This window comes from Typopeltis vanoorti, chromosome 14, assembly GCF_054136105.1.
Source record: "Typopeltis vanoorti isolate ZY-2024b chromosome 14, IOZ_Tvanoo_1.0, whole genome shotgun sequence".
NCBI classification, from domain to species: domain Eukaryota; kingdom Metazoa; phylum Arthropoda; class Arachnida; order Uropygi; family Thelyphonidae; genus Typopeltis; species Typopeltis vanoorti.
Genome location: NC_143562.1, coordinates 44,040,704 through 44,067,260, shown reverse-complemented (window position 1 = coordinate 44,067,260; position 26,557 = coordinate 44,040,704). Strand labels below are relative to the sequence as shown.

The 26,557-nt window shown below is 33.4% G+C and overlaps 1 protein-coding gene across 2 annotated transcripts in view; it reads right to left on the bottom strand.

The window, feature by feature from the left end:
• LOC150099412 (arginine/serine-rich protein PNISR) overlaps positions 1 to 26,557 on the bottom strand; it is a 313,080-nt gene that overhangs the window by 213,063 nt on the left and 73,460 nt on the right. For both annotated transcript variants that reach the window (XM_090404218.1, XM_090404217.1), the window contains exons 4-5: positions 22,578 to 22,786; positions 10,084 to 10,222 (exon numbers count right to left, since the gene is read on the bottom strand). In XM_090404218.1, coding sequence (XP_090260344.1) covers positions 10,084 to 10,222; positions 22,578 to 22,786 — 348 coding nt within the window. The remainder of the gene's footprint in view (positions 1 to 10,083; positions 10,223 to 22,577; positions 22,787 to 26,557) is intronic.

Here is a 26,557-nt window from a genome sequence, read left to right as displayed (position 1 = left end):
AAGAGAAAACAAGGACAAGGCAGGGTAGTGGAAAAACATAATAGACGACAGAACGTATATAAATTTAACAAAAAGTGCAGTCCACATTATTACAGTGCCACTTAGGGCATGGTGATTCCAAGTGCAATTAGTTTAGTTTAGCACAGATACAATTCGACATAGTCAGTTAAGGATCGGAAAGGTATTGAAAGGTTTGCTGTACCATTTTACTTCAACCAGAAAATTCTGCTTCATAAAATGTTTCATGAGGACTTGATAAGACCTCACTTGGACTATTGTGCACAGGTCTGATCTCCTAGTTTAGTTGCGATTCTGATACAGAGAAGAGAGTGCAGAGGAGAGTGTTAAAAATGATATCAGGATTGTGGAATACTAATTATGAAGACAAATGGAGAATTTGTAGACTGCAGATGCTAGCAAACAGGATAAAGAGGGGTGATGTGATTGAGACTTACAAACTTCTGAAAGGGTGATATAGAATTGCATATGATGGAATTTTTCATTTTATGAAGCATGGGGAAAGGATGAGAGGGCATCCTTGGAAGCTGAAAATGAATGCCACCAAGAAGGGGTTGAGCTCTAGATTTTTCTCTCATAGGGTGGTGCATGATTGAAATGGAATGCCACTGGATGTTGTGTGTGCAAGCAATGTGAATGAATTCAAGAACAAGTATGACAGCTGGTGTATGTAGTATGTGGCTTCCCTCAATGAGTTTAACTTCCTGGAGGTGTCTCTTAATAATAATAATAAAAAAGAAACTGTCAATATAAGGAAGGTGCAAGAATGTCAAACATATAATCATGCTCATTTAATGGAACAAATACAGCACATATAAATTATTAAATAAGACATTTAATTACTCGTATATTTCATATCAGTCACTGAGACATCATCAAGGAAACAATATTAAACCTGCAAAAAACACACACAAATTTGCACAAACAATAAGTGGAATAGTTTATACTGAAATCCTGAAGTCTTATGAGGTGTGCCCTCTATAGGTGCTCTTGGCTAGCCTTAGATATGTTGGACGGGAGGCCTAAGAATTAAAGTTTCCCAAATCTTGGAAAGTTTTAATACAAAAGATCAGGCCAGTTAGCTCTCAACCCATTTATCCCCCCCCCTCATATAAACGGATTGCCAAATATTCATAAACCCAATAACTCTCTCTGTCCCAAAGTAGATGCTACTAACTCTCCCTTTAAGTCTTTAGTCTCTAAGTCTCTAGGGCTAAATCCTTAACCCCACTTATAGGTCATTTTCCTTCTTATATTAAAAATTCCACTCATTTCAAATTTTTAATCCACTTTCAATAGTTCAATAATATAATATATATTGTAGAATAACAAAATATTATTAAAATGTGAAAGCAAATTGTGAATTTGCTTTCACAATGAAAAAAGGGTGATTAGTTAATCTGATGCACAAAAAGGGAAAGCAAAGAAACAAAAAAAAAAACAAATAAATACTTTACAAGGGATATAGTTCACTTCTTTTTTTTTTTTCACATTTATTTTTAATTTATTATTTTTACATGCTCCAGAAGCCTTACTCTAGAGATCAAAAATAGAACTTTTTCAAGCCAAGTCAGGTCTCCAATAAAGTAGTCTCTCACCAAGCAATGAAACTCATCTCCTATCTAAAAGTTTAGCACAAATAACTATGCAAATAGGGGGAGAGAGTTTTGAATCTATAGCCTGTTGGATATAGATTGGATATGTTAACCACTCAGCCAACAAGACAATTTATTTTTATTCAAATGAGGTTAATAAAAAAATATAAAACAAAAAGCATCATAATAATAATGAGGAGAAAAAAAAGCAACTGAAAAAATAAGCAAAATAAGGCAAAAAAAAACCCCTAGAGAACTATGAAAATGATGAAATAGTAAAACACTCAATATTAATATCATTGGTAAGTAAGCTGAAAACAGCAGAACTAGAAAATTACAATACAGCATATCTTGCATAATGCAGTTTCAAAGAGCAAGTTTCAAACCACATTATAGTGAAACTATAATGTGGTTTGTAATAAGTATAGCATATATTACAGTACACTGATTGTCATTTCATCAGAAAGACAATTATGATGATTACATTTTACATCAATAGTTATTCCGCAAAAAGAAAAAGTTCTAACGTTCTTCTAAATATTTACTGCATGGAAATATTAGCCATAGTAGAGTATCGCAGCAGCAAAGATGTGGCTACTTTATAAACTTTTTATGTGCAACTTGGCATGAGCCATTGTTAAGAAGAAGGATCAGTATAAAGAGCATGGAATGGCAACAGCATCTTATATTTCAAAAATGATCACAATACTGAAGCTCTCTAATGTGTAGGTCAGAATGTCTTGAAAATATGGATTGAAGATTATATTCAAAAAAGATTCCCATGAAATCAAACGAGAATTTGAGCAAAAGCAATGCTAAAAGAAAAATAAGAAGGGAAAAAAAAAACAGTAAAGAGGAAGCAATAATAAAAGATTTATAGCAAAGTGTAGTTGGTTCTTTCCCTCAACATAAAGGACTTCATAATGTTCAAATTATAAATGAAAGTGCAAGTACAGACAAGAGTGCTGCTGGGTGAAACTGGATTGTTTTGGGAAAAAAAATGCCTTCAGAAAATTATTTAGCAAAAAAACAAAAACTCATCACAAACAAGATACAAAACTTCAAAAAACAGTTCAACACCTTTATTAGTTCAACGTCATCATCATCAAATTCCTGACATGTACCCTCAAGGGCTGTACAGGATACGATAGTAATACATGAAATATTTACATCATTACTAACTTCTTATCAATAATTTTCCTCCAAATCAGTCTGTTACTTCTCAAGACTCCAACATTATCAGATCTTATATTTCTATCATCTAAGGCACTTTGTACCATATCAATCCACCTACATCTTGGTTTTCCTCTGGGTCGTTTTACTATCAACCTTGCACAGAACACTTGCTTTGCTAATCTTTCCTCGCCCATTCTGTTTAAGTGACCATACCACCTGAGATCAGCTCTGCTAATGCATTCCTGGATGCTGACAATGTCAAGTTCTTTCCTAATATCCTCATTTTTAATATGATATTGCCATTGATGCCATCTATTTATGCCTCTAATCTTTCTCAGGACTCTCATATCTGCGGTCTCTAGTCTTTGGTCAAGTATTCCACTTCTGACCAAGCTCTCAGATCCATGAGTTAAAAATGGTTTGAACACTGTCTTGTATACAGCTAACTTAGTGTTCCAACTAATTTCTCTCTTATTCCATATGAATTTATTCAATTGACTTTCTATCATACCAGCTTTGTTGATTCTGTTGTCTATTTCCATATTTAATTTACCATCTTCACTAAAAATCTTCCCTAAGTAGCTGAAATTTTTTACTTCTTCCACCGGTTCTCCGTTCAAAACACAGTTAACATTTTCAACAATTCTACATATTTTCATTGTCTTTGTCTTTTTAATGCTGACATTCATACCATATCTATTACAACAGTTATTCAATTTAGTCAGGAAATCTTGCAAACTTGTAGCGGATTTATTTAGAAGTATCACATCGTCAGCATAAAGCAAAGAGCTGACATTAACATCTCCAATTCTGATATCATGTTTAATACCACTTTCCTTCATAATATGATCCATATAGATAATGAATAACAGAGGGGATAATGTACATCCTTGTATCACACCAGATTTAACATTAAACTATCTTCCTGTACTTCCTTCAATTCTAACTGCTAACTTACAACTCAAATAAACACTAAGTATTGCTTGATATAATGCCCAATTGACACCATATAACTGTACCGTATTGAATAGCTTCTCTCTTGGCACCTTGTCATATGCCTTTTCCAGATCGACAAAACTTAAATACAGATCTTTGTTATATTCCCATGCTTTTTCAACTATTTGTCATAAAGTGAAGATCTGATCCAGACAGCCTCTGTTTGGCCTGAATCGAGCTTGTTCTTCACCAAGCTTTTCAACCACAATTTTTTTCAACAGTTTCTCAAGTATACTTGCATAGATCTTGCCAGGAACACGCAGTAAGGAAATACCTCTGTAATTCTCACATTCAGTTTTATTTCCCTTTTTATATACGAGTACTATTAGAGCTCTACTCCAATCATCGGAAATTTGTCCCTCTGTCCAGGCTTTCTTAACTATGCAGTACACCACTGTAAGACTTTTATACCACCATATTTCAGCATTTCTGCTTGAATATCATCTACTCCTGCTGCCTTTCCACATTTCAAGCCTTTGATGGCTTTTTCTACTTCAAGTATGGATATGTATTCCTGACGGTATGCCTGTTGATTGTTTTTTTACCACTGTGCTATTACTGCTTGTTTCATTTTAGCAATTTTTCAAAGTAATTACTCCATACTTCAAGGATATCTTTTTCTCCTGTTTTCATGTCACCTTTATCATCTCTAACTCCTTTTACAGCAATCTTTCCTCCATTCCTAAGCTTCTTTAACAACCTCCAGAATATTTTGCCACCTTCTTGATATTTATTTTCTATATTCTTGCCAAAGTCCTCCCATTACTTTTGTTTAGCTAGTTTTACATACTGTTTAGCATTCTTGCATTTGTCTGTATTCTCTAAGAGCAAAAGCCGACTTATTTGCAAGGAACTTTTGATATACTTTCTTCTTTTCCTTCACTGCCTCTTTAACTTCCTGTGTCCACCATGGAGTTCTGATGTTTCTATCCTTGCAAACAACCTCACCACATGACTGTCTGGATGAATCAATCAGGGTTTTCTTCCAAGTTTGGTTCTTGTTCTCAAACTCTTTCATTTTTTCTTCAATAATACTTGTGTATTTTACTCTACATTTCACATCTGAGAGCTGCTCAACTTTTATTCACTTTAAAACTTTCTTACAAGTCATTCTTTTCAATATGAAATTCAATTTTATCCTGCTCAAGACTAAATAGTAATCCCTTCCAATTTCAAATCCTCTGTACACTTTGGTGTCCTGCACCAGGGAGAGAAAACATCACTATCAACAATAACATAGTCAATGAGACTTTTCTTATTCTTTGCCTCTTCTCTCCATGTGAATTTATGCACACTTTTATGTTGGAACATGGTGTTAGTAATAACCAGTCCATGTCCTGAGCAGAAATCCCACAGGTATTTGCCATTATTATTGGCTTTGCTCTTTTCTCCAAATTTTCCCGAAATATTTTAGTATGTCTAATAATCACATCCTACTCTGCTATTTAGATTCCCAACAAGGACAAACTTTTCCTTTTTCATCGTGTTAGTTGCTTTTTCTAAAGCATCATAAAATTCCTCCACTTCTACCTTAGTAGAACCTTCTGTGGGACCATACACACAAATAAGTCTCATTGTCCAATTCCCTATTCTAATATTTGCCCATGTCGCTCTACTTGAGACTGGCTGCCATTTAAGAAGATGAGCTCTTGTATTTTGTATTGAATACTATGGCTACTCCTTCTTTTCCTTGATTATCATTTCCTGAATATAACATTTTGTATTTATTGTTCAGAAAGAACTCACCAGTTTTTGTCTTTTTTGTTTCAGTCACCACTATTATGTCGATCTGGTACTAATCTAATTTCTCAGCTAGCTCCATTTCTTTGCCATTCAGGCTTCTTATGTTGATAGTACCGCTCTTTAACTCTGGTGATGTTGAGTTGGGGTTTGTTTTCAGATTTGTTCCAGTAGCTAACTTTTCGCTGTTCGCCCTGGTTCCCTGGCGAAAACAAGGGGCTTGTTTATCCAGGCGACGTCAAGGCTGCATGAAATTTTGTCATGTCGTACTATCATTTTTGATTTTGGTTTAACCAATAAGAATACAATTTAGTCGGCTATATCCCAAATTGCCAGCCCATCCTCTGTTCATTCAGTATCCAAGTAGCTACCCAACAGGGTGCACCATGAGAAGGTGAGGATTGGACATTAGATCAGAAGCCCTGGTCGGTTCTCCACATTCCTTTAAAGGTAATGTCTCATCTCAGTTATACAGCTTTGGCCCTTAAGCACCCCTTTCTGAGCTATAAATATAAAACATTATATTCCAGCAATGACAATCAAGGAAAAGAAGGTGTAGCTATAGTACTGAACACAAAATACGCGGCTCATCTTCTTGAATGGCAGGCAGTGTCAAGTAGAGTGATGTGGGCAATTATCAGAATGGGGAACTGAACAATCAGACTTATTTGTGCCCATGGTCCCACAGAAAGTTCTACTAAGGTAGAAGTGGAGGAATTTTATGAGGCTTTAGAGAAAGCAACTGACACAATGAAAAAGGAAAAGTTGTTCCTTGTTGAGGATCTAAATAGCAGAGTAGAAAATGATTTTGAGACATACAAAAATATTTGAGTTAAAAAAATGGAGAAATCAACAAAGCTAATAATAATGGCAAACACCTGTTGGATTTCTCCACAGGACATGGACTAATTATTACTAACACAATGTTCCAACATAAAAATGGGCACAAATTTACATGGAGTGAAGAGGCAAGGAATAAGAAAAGTCTCATTGACTATGTTATTGTTGATAGTGATGTTTTCTCCTTGGTGCAGGACACTAGGGTGTACAGAGGATTTGAAACTGGAAGTGATCGTCATTTGTCTTGAGCAGGATAAAATTGAATTTCATACTGCAAAGAAAAACATGTAAGAAAGTTTTAAAGCGAATAAAAGTTGAGCATATCTCACTGATATAAACTGTAGACTAAAATATACAAACATTATTCAAAAGAAAATGAAAGAGTGTGAGAACAGGAACCAAACCTTGGAGAGTTAGTGACAAATCCTGAAGAAAACATTGATTGATTCAGCCAGAGAAATTTGTGAGGTTTTCTGCAAGGACAGATAGAAAAATCAGAACCCCATGGTGGACACAGGAAGTTGAAGAGGCAGTGAAGGAAAAGAAGAAACCATATCAAACGTTTCTGGCAAATAAGTCTGCTTGTGCTCTTAGAAAATACAGAGACAAATGTAAGAAAGCTAAACACTTTGTAAAACTAGTTCTTTCCGAGCATTAAGCCAAACAAAAGTCATGGGAAGACTTTGGTAACAACAAAGAAAATAAATATTAAGAAGGTGGCAAAATATTCTGGAGGCTGTTGAAAAAGGTCAGAAATGGAGGAAAGAGTGCTGTAAAAGCAATTATAGATGATAAAGGTGACATGAAAACTGGAGAAAAAGATTTCCCTGATGTATGGAGTAATTACTTTGAAAAATTGTTGAATGAAACAAGCAATGATGACAGCACAGTAGTAAAAGCACTCAACAGACATGCAATCAGGAATACATATCCATACTTCAAGTAGAAAAAGATATCAAAAGCCTGAAATGTGAAAAGGTAATGAGAGTTGATGATATTCGACCAGGAATGCTCAAGTATGGAGATATAAAAAGTCGTACAGTGGCTGCACTGCATAGTTCAGAAAGCCTGGACAGATGGGCGAAGTCCAAATGATTGGAGTAGAGCTATAGTACCCATATATAAAAAAGGGAAATAAAACTGAATGTGAGAATTACAGAGGTATTTCCCTACTGAGTGTGCCTGGTAAGATTTATTCAAGTATACTTGAGAAACGGTTGAAAAGAATTGTGGAAAAAAAGTTGGTGAAGAACATGCTGGATTAAGACAAATAGAGGCTGTCAAGATCAGACCTTCACTTTACGACAAATAGTTGAAAAATCATGGGAATATAACAAAGATCTGCATGTAAGTTTTGTCGATTTGGAAAAGGCATATGACAAGGTGCCAAGAGAGAAGCTATTCAATAGAAACTACAGTTATACGGTGTCAATGGAGCATTATATCAAGCAATACTTATCTTTATTTGAGTTGTAAGTCAGCAGTTAGAATTGAAGGAAGTACAGGAAGATGGTTTAATGTTAAATCTGGTATCAGGCAAGGATGTACATTATCCACTCTGTTATTTATTATCTATATGGATTACATTATGAAGGAAAGTGGTATTAAACATGATATCAAAATTGGAGATATTAATCTAAGTTCTTTACTTTATGTAGATGATGTTATACTTCTAAATAAATCCACTACAAGTCTGCAAGATTCCCTGACTAAATTGAATAACTCTTGTAATAGATTTGGTATGAAGATCAGTAATAACAAGACAAAGACAATGAAAATAGGTAGAATTGTTGAAAATGTCAACTGTGTTTTGAATTGGGAACCTGTGGAACAAGTAAAACATTTCAGCTACTTACGCACGATTTTTAGTGAAGATGGTAAATTAAATACAGAAATAGACAACAAAATCAACATCGCTGGTATAGTAGGAAGTCAACAGAATAAATTTATAGGGAATAAGAGAGAAATTAGTGAAAACACTAAATTAGCTGTATATAAGACAGTGTGCAAACCAATTTTAACTTATGGATCTGAGAGCTGGGTTAGAAATAAAACGCTTGACCAAAGAAGACATGAGAGTCCTGAGAAAGATTAGAGGGGTGAAAAGATGGCATCAGGCACAATATCATATTAAAAACGAGGATACTAGGAAAGAACTTAATATTGTTAGCATCCAGGAATGTGTTAGAAGAGCTAAAATCTCAGGGGGTATGGTCACTTAAAAAGAATGGGAGAGAAAATATTAGCAAAACAAGTGTTCTCTGTCAGGTTGGCAGGAAAAAGATCATGAGGAAGACCAAGATATAAGTAGATTGATACAGTAAAAAGTGCCTTAGAAGATAGAAATATAAGATCTGATAATGTTGGAGTCTTGACAAGTAACAGACTGACTTGGAGGAAAATTGTAGATAGGAAGTTAGTAATGATGTAAATTTTTCATGTAGTACTATCATATCCTGTACACCCCTTGAGGGTACAAATCAGGAATTTGATGATGATGAAATCAATAAGAATAATAAAAAAAATAATAATAATAATAAAAAGGGATTTTATTCAAAGGAGGGATGGTTGCAAGCTTTTCTTAATCTTCAAGGGAGCAAACTAACTAGATGATATTCATTATAACTAAATAATAACAGAATCATTATGTTAATTTAAATCTCTTTATTTGTAGAATTTTTGGCGATGTTTCATAGTCATTATCAACATAATTATAGGAAATAATCACAAAAAAGAGAACATCAATTCAACTGAAAGTGAGTGATATATGCACTATCAGATGCAGGAGAATAGCTCCATCTGCATTAAAGATATCACAAAATAAATTACAATGAAAGAAATTAGTTAAATTATTTTTAAATAGAAACAATTAATTAATTAATAACAATTTATGGAACATGAATGGTGAGTATTAGTCAGTATAATTTCCCAAAATAAGAAAGTTTAAGGCAGTTTTTTTTGTTAAGGTTTGGATGGTGAATGAGTTCATGGCTTTCCTTGTACAATCTTTCCAGAAGAAGAAACTTTTTATGTAATACTTTGGTTTTGTTCACGAGTTATCATTAGATAACTACCTTTTGGCTGGAGAGCAGATATGCTAACTGCTTGGCCAACCAGGACAGCAAAATTCTGGCATAAATACATCGCATCAGTAACCACCTCAGCTCCAACCCATTGGTGTTCTTTTTCATTAGGAACACTTTATAAATCCCAGGTCTACTCAACTATGGAATACTGCTCTCACATTTAGAACAGTGTGCCTGAAACCTACATGAGAGTACTTCACTATATCCAGAAGAGGTAATCCACCAAATAAATAACCTCCCCTTCTCTCTCTCTCATACTCTTTCTAATCACCTTCTCCATTATATAGAAATAAGATATTATTTCTACACAATGTCTTTTTGCAGGTATTTTTATGAGATCAGCTCCACTAAACTAACTGCAAAAATTCAGGAAAGTACTACACAAAATAATATTTTTTATAATGAGTTCTGATGAATTATGAATGACTCATCACAACATTCAATTTATCTAAACATTTATAAAAACATTATGCTGCACTGTGAAAATTCATAAAATTATAAATGTTTATATCCCCATAACTTTTTCAAAAAGAGTTATGTTAAAAAACTGATGACACCTAACTTAAACGAACCTAAGAATTAACAAAATAAGTTATGATATATCTCAAATAGTAATTGTAATTAATATTTACCAATATGAGTGGTGTCCTCTTCACTACGCGGAGAATTCTCGGTACCAAATTTTTCTTTCTTCAGAAAAGGTGGAGTTACTACACTGGAAGATGGTGCCATTTGTGACCAATATTCGTACTGACCATCTGGCATATAAACCTAAAAATTAAAATCCTATACATCCCAGTTGACTTTAGCTTTGTTTAACATAATAATTCAAATGTATGACTCATAAAATCATTTTACCTGACTTCTTCTTTCATGTACTTTGATATTCAACTTTTAAATATTCCATATTTAAATATTCCATACTCGGCCGGCCGATGGCTGAGTGGTTAGCGTATCTGCTCTCCAGCCAAAAGGCTGCGGGTTCAAATCCCGCTGTGGGCATGGATGTTTGTGATTGTCTGTGAAAATACTAGTGGTGGTGGGCAGTAGATGCCGTTGGTGTAGTTGCAGTTCGTTGTAGTTGGTGTCCTCCCTTGATGAGTCTTTCGACACCCTGGAGGTGTCATGTAATAATAATAATAATAATAATATTTAAGTATTACAGTAGGTTTGGCACTTTACAAAAATTAAAAGAAAAAAGAAATGCAGTGATATGCATTCCCCCCCCCCCCATGTAACCACAAACCTAACTTTTACTAAAAGTGAGCAGTTTGTGGATAATAAATAAAATAAAATAAATGGGTGTGTTGGAAGTCTTAGATGAGCAAGCAAGAGTAAAAAGTGAATTTTGATGAAAATGCAAGTGGTGGAGAATAAGAAGATGAACAGAAAGGAAGAAAGTTAATACAAAAGAAGTGATGAAACATAAGGATAATATCAAGGTGGCTTAATGAATGAAATACTGCACAAAAGAATACTTCCACAGAACAAGGTGTTAGCTAGATCACTTTGGAAAAGCATGTGGCAAGTAGTAAAGCATAGGTTGTTTAGGAAGAATCAATCCATAAGTTACGTAGGAGGAATGGTATAATTTTTACATGTTTGGAATGAATTTGATGCCAAAGGACTTGCATATGCCTGACAGGTTGCCTGTAAATTGATCTGAAGTTAAATGTTAAGGGAAATTCAGGAGAGAGAGAGAGAGAGAGAGTGTGTGTGTGTGTGTGCATGTGCGCATTCCTTTGAAGTGTCTGAGTAAGAGAGAGAATAAGAAAGATAATACTGAAAGCATTCATTAAAAGATTCAAGAATACCTAGACCAAAGTGGATATTATGAGGCAGGTGTACTAATCTTGAATTATCTGAAACAAGAGTGATGCTGGTGTTTGTGAGACCTGGTTAACAGAGGAAGATATTTTCAGAGATGCTGTTTTAGGGTTTTAATATCAGATAAAAGTCAAAAGGAAAAGTTTGAGTGTAAAGCATGGAAATAACAAGATCACAGCTATAATGAGCAAAAAAGCCAAAATTATTTTAATTTATGCATAATCCCATAGATTGCTCACTTTTATAATGAGCAATAGACTGTACTACACGGATATACTGTACTATGTAAGCATTCTTAATTGCTTAGGTAGTTCTTGGAATAGACAAAAATGAAAAGCGTGACTTATGTGCACCTGTTATTAGTTATTATGTCGACCTGCATCACATTACAGTCCAGTTTATAACTTAATCATGTCCAGTGTCTGGTCTCCGGCCCTCTTCCATCACTTTGCCCAAATACTGCTATGACTGTAAAATCAGTCAAGAACCCTTCCATCGAAACATGTCTACTAAAAGAAAGTGGCTCTTGGTTCACAAAAAATTTTGAAACGTGCAAGAAGTTTTCTTTGTCCTCTTCAACAGTATCGACATTGTGGAAGAATAAAGATATTTACATATCGGCACTGGAAAAACAACATAACCGAAACAAAAAGTTGAGCTTACAAGCATCAGTGAAGCATTGCACCAGATTCTTAAGATGGTTTGATCTTGAAGGCTCAAGCAGAAAAATTTCTAAACAATTTGGATGTGATAGTTTTCTATGTAACAATAATTGGCTGAATCAATTTAAAATCAACATAACATTGTCTAGTATGTTTTAAAAAACATTAACTGAAATTGAGGTTTATTATTAATTAGTATTGTTTTTCATTATGGAGAAATAAACAATGTTTAATATCAGGTGTATGGTTTTAAAATTATGAACAAATAAATGGTGTTTAATATTAAGTGTATTGTAGCTTATACAAGCATATTCATACAAATAATATCTAGATATGCATTATATTATTTTTTCTCTCTAATACTTCTTTTTTTTTAAACTATTTTAATTGAGTTATTGAGAATTAAAAAAAAAAAAAAAAGCAGCAGATTTAACTCATCACTGATATAGTTAATAATGGTTATAACAAGGAAATTTTGTTGTTCCTGTGGTGCTCATTATAACAATTCGAACTGTCACTGTATATACATAGTCACTGCTTTGGACTACGTCAAGCAAAAGCAGATATGGACGACAGGCACTGGCAAATTATCTCAATGAAACAGAACAAGTAATGATTATGGAGGAATGTCAACCATACAGACATAGACTGGAAGAAGGAAAAGTCACATATGAAAAGGATATGGAATTCATGCAGTTACCTAGAAATCACTTTGCTTCATATTAGGGAACATGATTATATTTACTCCTTCCTCTCTCTTACACTGTTGCTTGAATATAAAATTGTATAGTTATTAACCAGAAGCATCTCACCTGTTTTAGTATATTGCTTCAAAAACTAATTATGTTGACACAGTATTTCTGTGGGGCCTACTAATTACACCTTTTTTAAATTAATGCTTCTTTATTTGAAGTGCATATCTTAGACTGTGTTGAGATTGTTAATTGCTGCAAGGGATGATTTTTCAATGTTCATTCTACTTCCCTGATGAAAACAGTGGAGGAGGAAGGAATTGTTTAACAATCAGGCAACACCCCACCGAGCATGACATCTAATCATTAGACATATTAAAGGAATGTGTACTAGACATATATTTACAATGGTTAACACACATATAAGTAAACAGAATTTATTAAAACTCCAATATATTTCTGAGGATATCCATGATGTTACATGGATATCCTCAGAGAGAGAGAGAGAGAAGAAAAGATCTGTTAATTACATTCAAAGCATGAATCGCAAGATATGAGTAATATTCAATATTACAAAAAAGTTAAGAGTTATTACTCTTAACCAGGAACTTTAAGAGTTTGTATGCAATCAGAGCAGCTAAGATTTGGACAATGTCATAAAGTTCCACAAGTTTGCAGGAACAGATTGTCAAATTTAAATCTGCTGGAATGAAGAATCTTGTGTCTAGTATCAACAGCATGGAAAGCAAGGACAGACATCTGATTCTAAGAATTTAAAGTAGTCCTGAAATTCTTGGATTCTGATCTTAGTAGAACTGTCCAAAATAGCAAAGTCGACATGAATAGGGCAGTTGATAGACACCAAGCATGGAGGGGGAGAAAGAGAGAGAGAGAGTAGAAATGACAACAGCTTCCAAGATGGTAGTGTATAGAATATACTTGCAAAGAATCCACACTAACTGTGGATTCTTTGTAAGGATATGCCTATGACATTCCCTTAAGGTAGGATTTGAAAATTCTTTTTGCCTTGCAAAATTCTTTTATATAAAGAATATTGTAGTCTGGCTGAGGGATGTTAATCGATAATTTTATGGGTGGCAGTCTTATTATAATCATTGTCATTTTTATTTTATTTAATTCTTCCAACAGAAGGGAATCAGATGAGTAGATTGTGTGAGCTCGGTGTACAAGTTGTGATACTAGATACAGAGTTTGTTAAAACTAAAGCAAGATTTTTTGTTCCAACAGTTTAAATTTGACTTTCATTTCCTTTAAACTTGTGAAACTTTAAAACATTGGCCAAATCTTGACTCCTCTGAGTGTATGCCAGTCTAAAAGTTCTAAGAAGTAATCACTCTTAACTTTTCATTTTGTTTTTGGTAATATCGAACAAGTTACGTAATTGAATTACAAAAGCTATTATTTTGTTCCTTTAAACTCTAAATAGTACATTCTTCTGCAAACTCAGCTGTGTAACTCAGTAAACACATGATGTGATTTGTTTTTTGAGTTTAGTTAATGGATCTTTTCTTCTAGTCCTGATGATGTCCATGCAACATCAGATGAAATATATTAGAGTTTTAATAAAATCTAATTTCCTATGCATTTGTCATTATAAATATACAATAAGACATTGATTATGTTGTACTGCAATATTTATTTACAGAATACAATTCAGCTTGCAAGGACTCAAATTGCACCATATTGACATTATACTCCTAAATAAATTCAGTACCTCCTCAAATACTATGGCCAGAAAATCAGTAAAAAAAAAAAAAACTATGAAAATAGGCAGGAATATGGAAAACAAATACAATCCTGCATGAGAATGAATAGAAAAATGAAACAATTTTAGCTATCCAGGTACATATTTTAATGAAGAAGGCAAATTTAAGTATGGAAACAGATAATACAATAAGCAAAGCTAATAGAGTAGGCACAAATTAAGTGAACTGATATTAGATAAGAACATTATCCAAAATACTAACGTAGCAATTTTGTCCAAATCAATTTCAGAAAGTACTCAACATTAAATGAGGAAAACTATTAACAATGGTAAGTACCTGCTGGATTTCTGTTCAGGAGATAGACTAATCATTATTAACAACATGTTTTAGCATAAAGATGTGCACAAATTCACATGGATTGTAGTGATGTAGGCAAAAATCAGAGTGGAGAATTGGACAATGAGAATGTTACACCTCTGGTTGCATAGTTCAACCTAAGGAAGAAGAGTAGAAATTTGAGGGTTTAGAGAAGGTAGTTGACATAAAGAAAAGATAGGTCCTTGTTGAAGAACTCAACAGCAGAGTAGGAAATGATTACAAGGCATATAGAAATCTTCTGGGGAAAAAATATGAAGAGAATTGCAAAACTAATAACAATGGTAAGTACCTACTGGATTTCTATTCAGAAGAAAGACTAGTCATTACTAACCATGCTTCAGCATAAAATATGCACAAATTCACATGGAGCGAAGATACAAAAAATAAGAAAAAACCTCAATGATTATGTTGTTGACAGTAATATCTTCATGTTAGAACAAGATATAAAGATATACAGAGGATATGAAAATGGAAATGATAATCATTTACCTTTTGAGGAGAATAAAAAGGGAATAAAAAGAATCAAAGTTGAGCATCTTTCAGATGCTGAACTGCAAACTCAAATATTATTCAAGGGGAAAAAAAAATAGCCTGAAAACAAGAACCAAACCTTGGAGATTCAGTGGCAGATTCTGAAGAAAACATTGATTCAGCCAGAAGGGCATGTGAGTAGGTTGTCTGCAAGGACAGAAAAATCAGAATTTTGTGCTGCACTCAGTAAGTTAGAGGCAGTCAGGAAAAGATGAAAGCACACCAAGAATCTTGGCAATTAAGTTAGCATGTATGCTGAGAGAACAGACAGAAAATGTAAGAAAGTGAAGCAATATGTAAAACTAGCTAAACAAACATCATGAGAAGACTTTGATAGGAACATAGAAAATAAATATCAGGAAGTTGGGAAAATGCTCTGCAGGCTATTGAAAAAAAAAAAAAAAAAAGCTTAGAAATGGAGGAAAGAGTATTGTAAAAGGAATCAAAGAAGACATGAAAATTGAAGACAAAGATATTCTAGGTTTATGGAGTAATTACTCGAATAAAGACTACTAAACAAAACAAGTAGTGACAGCACAGTAGTAGAAAATATTCAAGAGGAATACAATTAGGAGTAAATATCTATATTTCAGGTAGAAAAAAGGCTGTCAAAAGCCTGAAATGTAGAAAGGCAGCTTGACCAGAAATGCTCAAATATGGAGGTATCAGAGTTTTACAGTGCACTTAGTACCCATGTATAAGAAAGGAAAGAAAACTGAATGTGAGAATAACACAGGGGAATTTCCCTTGTGAGTGCTACTGGTGACTGATAAAAGTCTGACTTATACAAAGGTGACTGATAAAAGGCTAAGAAAAACTGGAAGGGAAACAAACTGGATTGAAGAACTAGCTGATCCTGACGGCTACTGGTAAAACAGAGATTGAGAGGATCAGATTTTCATTTTAAGACAAATAGCTGAAATATCATGGAATTATACAAATTTAAGTTTTGTAGATCCAGAAAAGGAATAGGATAAGATGCCAAGAGAAATGCTGTTCAAAATGTTACATTTATATGGTGTAAATGGAACATTACATTGAGCAATACAGTCTCTATTTAAGAAGTAAGCAAATAGAATTGAAGGAGATACAAGAAGATGGCTTCATTTAAAATCATGTGTACGACAAAGGGTGCACACTGTTTCCACTGTTATTCATCATCTATATGAATCACATTATGAAGTGGTATTAAACCTGATATCAACACTGGAAACATTAATCTCAGAGCTCTTACTTCTGGAGATGTTATACTCCTAAATAAATCCAGTACATGTCTGCAGAATTCCCTAACTTACTGAATAACTGCTGTAATGAATTTAGTAAGAAAATCAGCAATAAAAAAGATGAAGATAATGAAAATAGGCAGAAACAGTGAAAACATCAAATACATCCTGAATGGAACAACCTATAAAACAAGTAAAACATTTCAGGCTATTTAGGTCCAATTTTTAATGAATACTACATTAAATAAAAAATTAATTAGATAACAGAATTAGTAAAACTTGTATGACAAAAAATGATATAAATACATTTATATAGAATAAGAAACAAATTAGTATAAACACTAAATTAGCTGTATATAAGATAGTGTCCAAACAAATTTTTGCTTATGTATCTGAATGCTAAGTTAGAAATAAATGCTTGATAAAAATTCTGAAAATTCAGATGGCATCGATGTCATATTAAAAAAATGATGTTAGGAAAGGAACCAGACACTGTTAAAATTCATTAGTGTCTGAACAAAGGTAACTTCAGATGGTATCATTAATTAAACAGGTGGCATAGTAAAACAAGTGTTTTTTGCAAGATGGCAGGAAAAAAAGATCAGGAGGCAGACTGAGACCTAGGTGGATTGATAGTGCCTCAGAAGAAGAATGCGATATAAGATATAATAATATCGTAGTCCTGACAGATAAGCGATTGATTTGGAGGAAAACTGTAAATAAGAAGTCAGTAATGATGTAAACTTTTCAAAAATAATATCTTGTACATTCCCCGAGGGTACATGTCAGGAATTTGATGATGAATCAGAAAGTTGGGTTACAAATTAAGCACTTCTTCCAGCCTAAGACCAAACATACCATATACCTGAAAAAAATTAAGAAAGTACTGCACAATAGAATGATCATATGAAAAACAAATCTTATAAGAAATCAACTTTACACAGTTCACGTTCATGAACATATGCACGTCTGTAAAAATTATTTTTCCTGTTGTCATTTGATTATGTATCTATAACATTCACTTAACAATATACCAAGGAAAATAATACATTTTGAGTTAATCAAAATTAGGTTTTTTATATGTAATTAAAGAAAAATATAAATCATTCATTCGCAAATAAGCAACGAATAATTAAAATTGTAAAATTTTCATAACCTATCACCTTCACTGAAGAGATTTAGATACAACAGAAATGAGTGCACCATCAAAAACATGAAATATGTAAAGATAGCTGGAGTAGATGACATTCAACCCAAAATGCTTAAATATGAAAGTATAAAAGTTTCTGCATAACTCAGAGAGCATGGTCAGAAGATCAAATTCCAGATAATTGGGGTAGAGCTCTTATACTTCACATCGACAAAATAGAGAATAAAGCCAAAGGGAATTACAGAGGAATTTCTCAACTAAGTGTCCCAGACAAAATTTATGCAAGCATACTTAAAAAGAAGTTGAGAAATTTGTAGAAGAGAAACCTGAAGAAGAAGAGTTCAAGACCAGATTTTCACTTTACAACAAATAGTTGAAAAATCATGAGAATATGACAAGGATCTGTACTCAAGTTTTGTAGATCTGGAAAGGCAAACGACAAGGTGCCCAGAAAAAAAGCATTTCAAAACACTACAGTTATGTTGGATAAATGGAACATTATACAGTCTATATTTAAGGTGGAAGTCATCATTTAGAATTGAAGGAGATATGGGAAGATGGTTTGGTGTAAAATCAGGAGTAGGAGAGGAGTGCACATTATCTCCACTGTTATTCATCATCTATATGGATCACATTATGAAAGAAAGTAGAATTAAATCTGATATTAAAATCAGAGATATCAAACTTAGTTCTCTGCCTTATGCAGATGCTGTGCTCCTACACACTTCCAGTGAAAGTCTCCAGGATTCTCTAACTAAACTGAATAAAAGCTATAACAAATGTAACACGAAAATCGGTAATAAAAAGAACAAAACTATGAAAATAGGCAAGAACATAAAAAAAAACTTCGGTTGCCTTCTCAATGGAAAATCTATAGGACAAGTTATATATTTCAGCTATTTAGGTACAGTTTTTAGTGAAGATAGTAAATTGAATTTGGAAATAGGCAACAGAATAAGCAAAGCTGGTAGTGTGTAGTCAGGTAAATAAATTTATATGGAATAAGAGAGAAATTAGCAAAAACGTCAAACAAACAGTATATAAGACAGTGTTCAAGTCAGGTTTTTAAGTTATGGATTGGAGAGTTGGGTTAGAAATAAAGCACTAGATCAAAGACTAAAGTCTACAGATATGAGAGTTCTGAGAAATATTAGAGGCGTGAACAGATAGCATCAATGGCAAAATCATATTAAAAATGAAGATATTAGAAAGGAACTTGACATTGCTCTAAAAATCAAGATGTAAGAGGAAGAGTTCATCATAACTTAATCATTTACATTAATTTAAATGTCTTTATTTGTAAAATTTTCAACTAAGTTTCACAGCTATTGTCAATACAATTATAGAAAAACACAAAAAAAGGGAACAACAGTTCAGTTGCAAGCGTGTGATATTATCCACTGCAGGAGAATAGTTCCATCTGCATTAATAGATATACAAAATAAATTACAATAAAATAATTAATTAATAATAATTTACAGAACATGAATAGTGAGTATTAGTCAATATAACTTCCCAAAATTGAGAAAGTATTAGGCAATCGTTTTGGTTAAGGTTTGGATTGTGAATGTGTCCTTCACAGCTTTCTTTGTACAGTCTTTCCAGGAGAAAATAACTTTTGTATTAACACTTTAGTTTTTGTTCCACTGAATTCTGTGTTTTGTGGATAATGTGTGACTTGCTAAACCAGATATGTTGGATTCTTTAATCTTCAAGAAGAATTTGTGCAGAACATCTAGTCTGTCTATAATAACATAAGTCTCAAGAGCAGGAGATTTTGTAAACTCCAGAATAAGAAAGGAGGATATTCCTAAGTTACATAAAGAAAATGTGCCACTAAGATCTACTGTGAACTGCATAAGATGTCCGACCTAAAAACTCTCAAAATACCTATCTAATCTTCTTTCTGCATTTACAGGAAACTCTGCTCCTTTCATAAAGAAATCAATAGATTTTAAGAATAAAATTTCAGGATTATCCTTAACCCATATATCTAGTAAGCTTTGATGTAGTCTAAATCTTTACAAATATCCCTCTGACAGATACAATTAAATTACTTCATAATGAGTTTTCTTCTGAAAATTATTTAACTTTGTCTTTAATTCAGGATACTTTAGCTGCCAGAACAAACTGTATGAACAATAGGGAGGAACAGCTATGGAGGGGGGGGGGGGGACACCTCTTTCCCAATTCTAGCTAATTACTTTATGGAACATTTCAAACAATGTATTCTGGATGTTTTTTCACTTAAACCATCAATTTGGTATAAATATGTGGAAGTTTTTGCTGTGTGGAACTCCTCCTTGTCCGATCTTCATGAATTTCTTGAAAAAATTAATTCAATAAACCCAAGAATCAAATTTACTTTGGAAGTAGAAGATAACAATTGTCTTCCTTTTCTGGATGTTCTCATTTTATGTTAAGCAAATGGTAGTGTAGAGTTATCAGTATATATAGAAAACCAACTCTTACTGGTAAATACATTGATTCTAACTCACACCATCACCTTTGTCAAAAAGATGGTGATATCAAATCTTTAGTTGTCAGAGCTCATAAAATATGTTCTATAGACGCTCTTCTAAACAAAGAAATGTTTATTATCAGAACTACCTTTATCTCTAATGGTTATAATACAAAAACTATCGATAAAATAATCAATAATTATGGCCACTGTTTTAACCTGCCTCAAGAAAAAGTTAACAGAAACTGTATTATATTAAAGGACATTCTGAAAAAAATAGCAAGACTACTTTGACAGATTGATTTACAAGTCTGTTTCTGTCTAGTTTGCAAACTTAATACCTTTGATATCTCTCCTAAAGATAAACATCCTCCTCTTTCTTATCCTGGAGTTTACAGAATTCCCTGTTCTTGTGGCTTATGTTATTATGGACAGACTAGTCATTCTGAACAAATTCATTTTGAAGAACATCAGGAATTCATTTCACTTAAAAAAACCCAACAAATCCAGTTTAACAAGGCATGTATTATCTACAAAACACAGGAGTCACTGAAACAAAACCAGAGTTACACAAAAGTTATTTTTTTCTGGACTGTACAAAGAAAGCTGTGAAGCACACAACCCAAACCTGGACAAAATTGACTGCCTAATACTTACTCAATTTTGAGAAGTTATACTGACATACTCATCATTTATGTGTTCCTTAATTTGTTGTTTATGATGTAAAAATAATTTATTAACTAAATTATTTTACTATATTTTATTCTGTATATCTATTAATGCAGATGAAGCTATTCTTCTGCAGCCGATAGTGCACATAATATCACACATTTTCAATTCACTTGTTCTCTTTCTTGTGTTTTTCTATAACTGTATTGACAAGGGCTATGAAACTTAGCCAAAAATTTTACAAATGAAGACATTTAAATTAATGTAAGTGATTCTGTTATTAATATGTTATGATGAACTTGATGTAATTCGCATTCAAGAATGTGTGAGCAGAGCTAATCTAAGGTGGTACTGGCCACTTGAATAGGAATGGGTGAGTAGAGGTTAGCAAAAATCCTTTCATCTTCGCATCAGATGTTTGATGTGAAGATGAAAGGAAAGAGATCTAGAGCAAGATCAAGGTCTGGGTAGATTAATTCAGTCAGAAATGCCTTAGAAGCATGAAATGTTAGATACTATACTATTAGAGTGCTCACAAGTAATACACTAATTTGGAGGAAAATTGTTGACAGGAGATTAATAATATGTAAACTTAATCATGTGGTACTATAATAGTAGCTTGAACATTGAGGGTACATATCAGGAAAGTGATAAGAAATCAGTAAAAATGCTAGTTTGAGGCGTTTCAGCTCAGTGACATATAAGACCGTGATATTACAATTCTTCAAACTTCTCTTAAATTGCCTTGATGACTACTATTCCAAAACAGCACTTACTTTTTGCTGGAATATATTATTCGATCACACTGGCAAGAATTACTAGCACACAACTACCACACTGTTTTTAAAAAAAAAAAAAAAGTAGAGAAAACTGTTCCTGCTTTCACATTAAAGAAATAACAGAATTACATAACTTTTTCTCTTAATTAGAGAGAAAGATGTTGGAAGTTTTTTCCCACTTGGTCAGAATATAATAAATTTAGTTTAATCCTTTATCCAAGTGGCAAACAAAGTTTGCACCTGAAGTATCTTCAGGACTAAGGCAACTCGTAGTAAAGGTGGACCAAGATCTCATCACTTGTCTTAATATCTCCCATAATGCAAAGCACATTTCCTTGCAGACATGTATAACGCTATGCATTAAGGGACGTGCCAATACCCAGACCGGTTTCGACCTTTACTGAGGTCTTGTCAGTGGGAGCCAGACCCAGAGGTGGTGATACTAACGTGAAAATAATGGAGAAGTCATATTTACCTATACGAGGTGCCAAAAGGTGTCTCACCTTATTATTAAATTACTCTGGATTAGAGAAAGATGCTGGAAGTTTTTTTCCACTTGGTTAGACTACAATAAATTTAGTGAGTGTCCCATATCCCATTTTTCCCACATCCTATGGGAAAAAACAAGAATATACTTAGAATATACTTAAAGAATAAAAAAAATGTTTTTCTGATTAAAGAGATAAATGTCAGCTCAAAAGTTAACTGATACATCTGCAAGTGAAAATGTGACAACATATGGTAAGCAATAATTACAAAAGTTGTCCAGTTACCAAATTGATTTAAACTTTATGCATGATTATGTTTGTTAACTTGAGTATAGCTCTAGAAATTTCTTGTTTTACAAGAAATTTATGGAAACTATACTTTCAAGAAATCACTGTTTTTCATACAGTATAGGCAGAGGCACTATATATATATATATATATTAATATGTTATACTTACTGGGAATGCTAACATTCCTGCCCTCCAATTATTCATCTCAAAGTATTTGAAAAATTAATTAGAGCATTACAGAATTCATACCTGATTATAAGCATACTGATCTGATCCATGATTATAATCAAAACTCTGGCCACCCATTGACTGATTACCAGGTACATTGCTTAAGTCATATCCTTCTTTCAGACTATGTGAAGAGGCACCTTCTGAAGCAGTCCAATTTCCTGACATATTCATGCCCCATCCAGCTGTATCCCAGTAGTTGCCCATGTCACCAGACATATATGCTCCATCTAAAATTTAAAAAGCAAATTTTATAGAAAACTGAATAACTGGCTGAAAATCATATCATAATCTATACCTAGATGTTGTTCATTTGTTGAATGAAGAACATATATTTATAACTTAATCTGTCTAGCATAGTGGTACCCAAGATCCCTGTTGGTACAGCAAGAAAAAAAATCATGAAACCAGGCAGGAACATGGAAAACACTAATGGCATTCTCAAAATAGAACCTACAGTAGTAAAACAATTTTACTAAAGTGCAATTTGTAATGAAGACAGCTACTTAAATATGGAAATATAATAAGCAGAACAGTTATGGTGGTGAGCCAGGTATTACATAATACCCAACTAGATAATAATAGTAATAGTTCGGTACATAGTGAAGAAGGTAGCTAGCAAGTGCTGCCATCTCGTGGTCCGTAACACAATATTTTGTGTAAAGGACCACGAGATGGCGGCACTTGTTAGCCACCTTCTTCACTATGTAGTCTGAAAATAGTGTGGGTTCAACGGTCGATTTTCTTGAGTTTACGGGACAAACAACCCGAGTTTCCGGGAGAAAGAATCCGCTTGCCCATGCCAGATATCGACTAACTCAGGAACTGGTCAAGAAAAGGTTTAAAATGTTCCTCTAGTCAGCGACTAGATTCGAACACAAGCCTTTTGTTGTGCAGTTAAGCGTCATAGAGTGCAAACGCCACTTCTACCGAGCTACACAGGCTCACTGGTTCCCCTGGGTGATAATAACTCTAGCTTTAATGCAGTAATTTTTTTTTTCTTTCTTTTCAGAGGTCAAAGCCAGCAGTTTTAATGGTTGACCAAATTAATGTAAATTTGGCATACCATGTAGATTGTAATGTTTCTTTCTTGTTTCTTTGTATATATATGTGTATACTCTAGATGATGACCTTAATGTGAAGATCAAAACGTTCAGTGATTATTTTAGTTTATATATTAAACTGAAGTGTTACTATAATATAGTAGTTGTTTTCATAATTTTAATAACAAAGTCAGGTGAATAAATTTATATGGAATAAGAGAGAATTTAGCCTAAAATTATAGTATATAATACAGTGTTCAATTCAATTTTAACAAAATGGATTTGAGAGTTGTGTTGGAAATAAAAGTGATCAAAGACTGATCACTTTTATCAAAGACTGATCACTTTTATTTCCAAATAAAATCATGAATGATAAGAAAAATGAGGATATTAGGAAGGGAACTCGAGATTGTTAACATTCAAGAAAGTATGAACAGAACTAATTTAAGGTAGTATGGCCTGAAAACGGAATGAGAGAATAAAGGAGGTGTTCGATGCCACGATTAGTATGGAGGGGGAGACTTATAAAGTTAGTGTCGCTTTTGAAAACCAAAATTTAATACTGGAAACTAGACAAAGAACACATTAACATAAATTGAAAGCCAAACGGCTATTTTTCTGGCATCCTTAATAATAATTAAGGGGATACAAATCCCTTGTTGTTCAACTGCCAGTAAGCAAAACTCTAAGATCAAGAACTACTAATCTATGAGTTTCGTATATACCAAAAAACTATCGGCTAATCCAAGTGTAAATGACCACTTGGTAGTACAACACCAAGGCAACTCGAAGCAAAGGTGGAGCAAGCTCCCTCACTATCCTAGCTATTTTCTCATAATGTAAAAACACAGCCCCTAGGGGATGTAATACTGCAATTACATTATGAGAAGAGGTCACTACCCAGACTGGTTTCAACCTTTTTTGAGGTCTCATTAGTGAGTAGGTAGACCTGGAAGATAACAAGGTTTAAGTGAAAAGAACTTACATACCTTTACAATACGAATGCCATAAAGGTGTGTTTGTATATTACAACATAAATTGAAAGCCAAATGGCTATTTTTCTGACCGATAGTTTTTCGGTATATATGAAACTCGTAGATTCGTAATTCTCGATCTCAGAGTTTTGCTTACTGGCAGTTGAACAACAAGGGATTTGGATCTCCTTAATTATTATTAAGGATGTCAGAAAAATAGCCATTTGGCTTTCAATTTATGTTATAATATACAAACACACCTTTATGGCATTCGTATAGTAAAGGTATGTAAGTTCTTTTCACTTAAACCTTGTTATCTTCCAGGTCTACCTACTCACTGATGAGACCTCAAAAAAGGTTGAAACCGGTCTGGGTAGTGACCTCTCCTCATAATGTAATTACAGTATTACATCCCCTAGGGGCTGTGTTTTTACATTATGAGAAAATAGCAAGGATAGTGAGGGAGCTTGCTCCACCTTTGCTTCAAGTTGCCTTGGTGTTGTACTACCAAGTGGTCATTTACACTTGGATTCGCCGATCGTTTTCGGTATATATGAAACTCATAGATTCGTAGTTCTCAATCTTAGAGTTTTGCTTACTGGCAGTTGAACAACAAGGGATTTGTATCCCCTTAATTATTAAAGAGCACATTAATTTTCAGTAAAAATTGTTGATAGAAAGTTACTAATAATACTAACTGATTCACTTTGTATACTGTCATGGTATTCTGCAACTTCCTCTGCAGAAACAGATCAGAAAACAATGATAATGAAGATTACAAGGTTTTATTTGAAGAGTTGAATATAAAGCTATTGTGGGAGCAGAACTTTGTGAATGAGGTCATTCTCTACCACCAGATGCTGTGATTGAAAGAATACTTCTCTACCTCTCCACTCCCCATTTCACAAATCAATAAACATCATATATCTCGCTTCTACTTATGGTTTGTACCTGATAAACAGAACTGCCAAGTGGAGTTAAGTTACTTATTTGTGACAGGTTACTGAACATAAGTTACCTGGAAAGTGAAATTCTTACTTTAGTTTGAATCACTTGATTATTAATGAACATGTCACTTTCTTAGCTTACTTCTTTCACTAACCCAGCATGCATTAATATGTCATCTTCCAAGATTGATGGATAGTTTTACAAATAAAAACAAATAAATTTTTAAGCTGCATAGATTGACGAATGCATGCCATTTCATGAATGATTTATTGTGTAGGATATCTGCTATTTAGCGATATCAGATTATCTTACTTTTTTTTTTTTAATTTTTAGCGACAATCGATTTTAAAGAAATAAATAAAAGGAAAGGATAACTTTTAGTTTTATTATTTATCATATATATATATGTTTCCTAAATGTATAACAAAAATGCATTTGTCGTAATCAGAAATTTCTTTCCTAATGTTACATATAAGAAAAACTTTGTACAGCTACAGCCTGTCAAAAACTGTTTAATTGTGATTTTATAAAGGACTCACTTCTAATTTAGTTTTTTATTTCTGTAATGTAAACTTGAGAGAAGAAAATATTGACCTTTCCAAAAAAAGTTTTCATGCCATAAAAAAACTACAGTCTTGTTTACAAGAGACTTTCACCTCCCCCACTATGTTGCTTAGACATCTAACAGCAGTGTGCTTGCACAAAGATTGTACTTCCAAAGAGGAAGTTGAATTAGTGAGAGAGAATAATAGAACAGCTGCTGTGCTGATTAGAACAGAGATGACATTCTGAAAAGTTGGAAGTTTAAGGGAGAAATAGAGTTTAAAGGAATTTTTAAAATTTTTAAATTTTAAAAGGGTGGAAAAGAGCATTATGAAGGAAACAGTTATCCAAATTAAGGGATGAATTTCTTTTGGATGAAGCTAAGTTGTGGTAGAAATAAAAGTGATATTTAGTTACTCCTGAAGCAATGGCAGTTCCTTTTGATACGTTATACAGGAAATGCATTCTAATTAAGTGCTGTGAACCCAAAAAG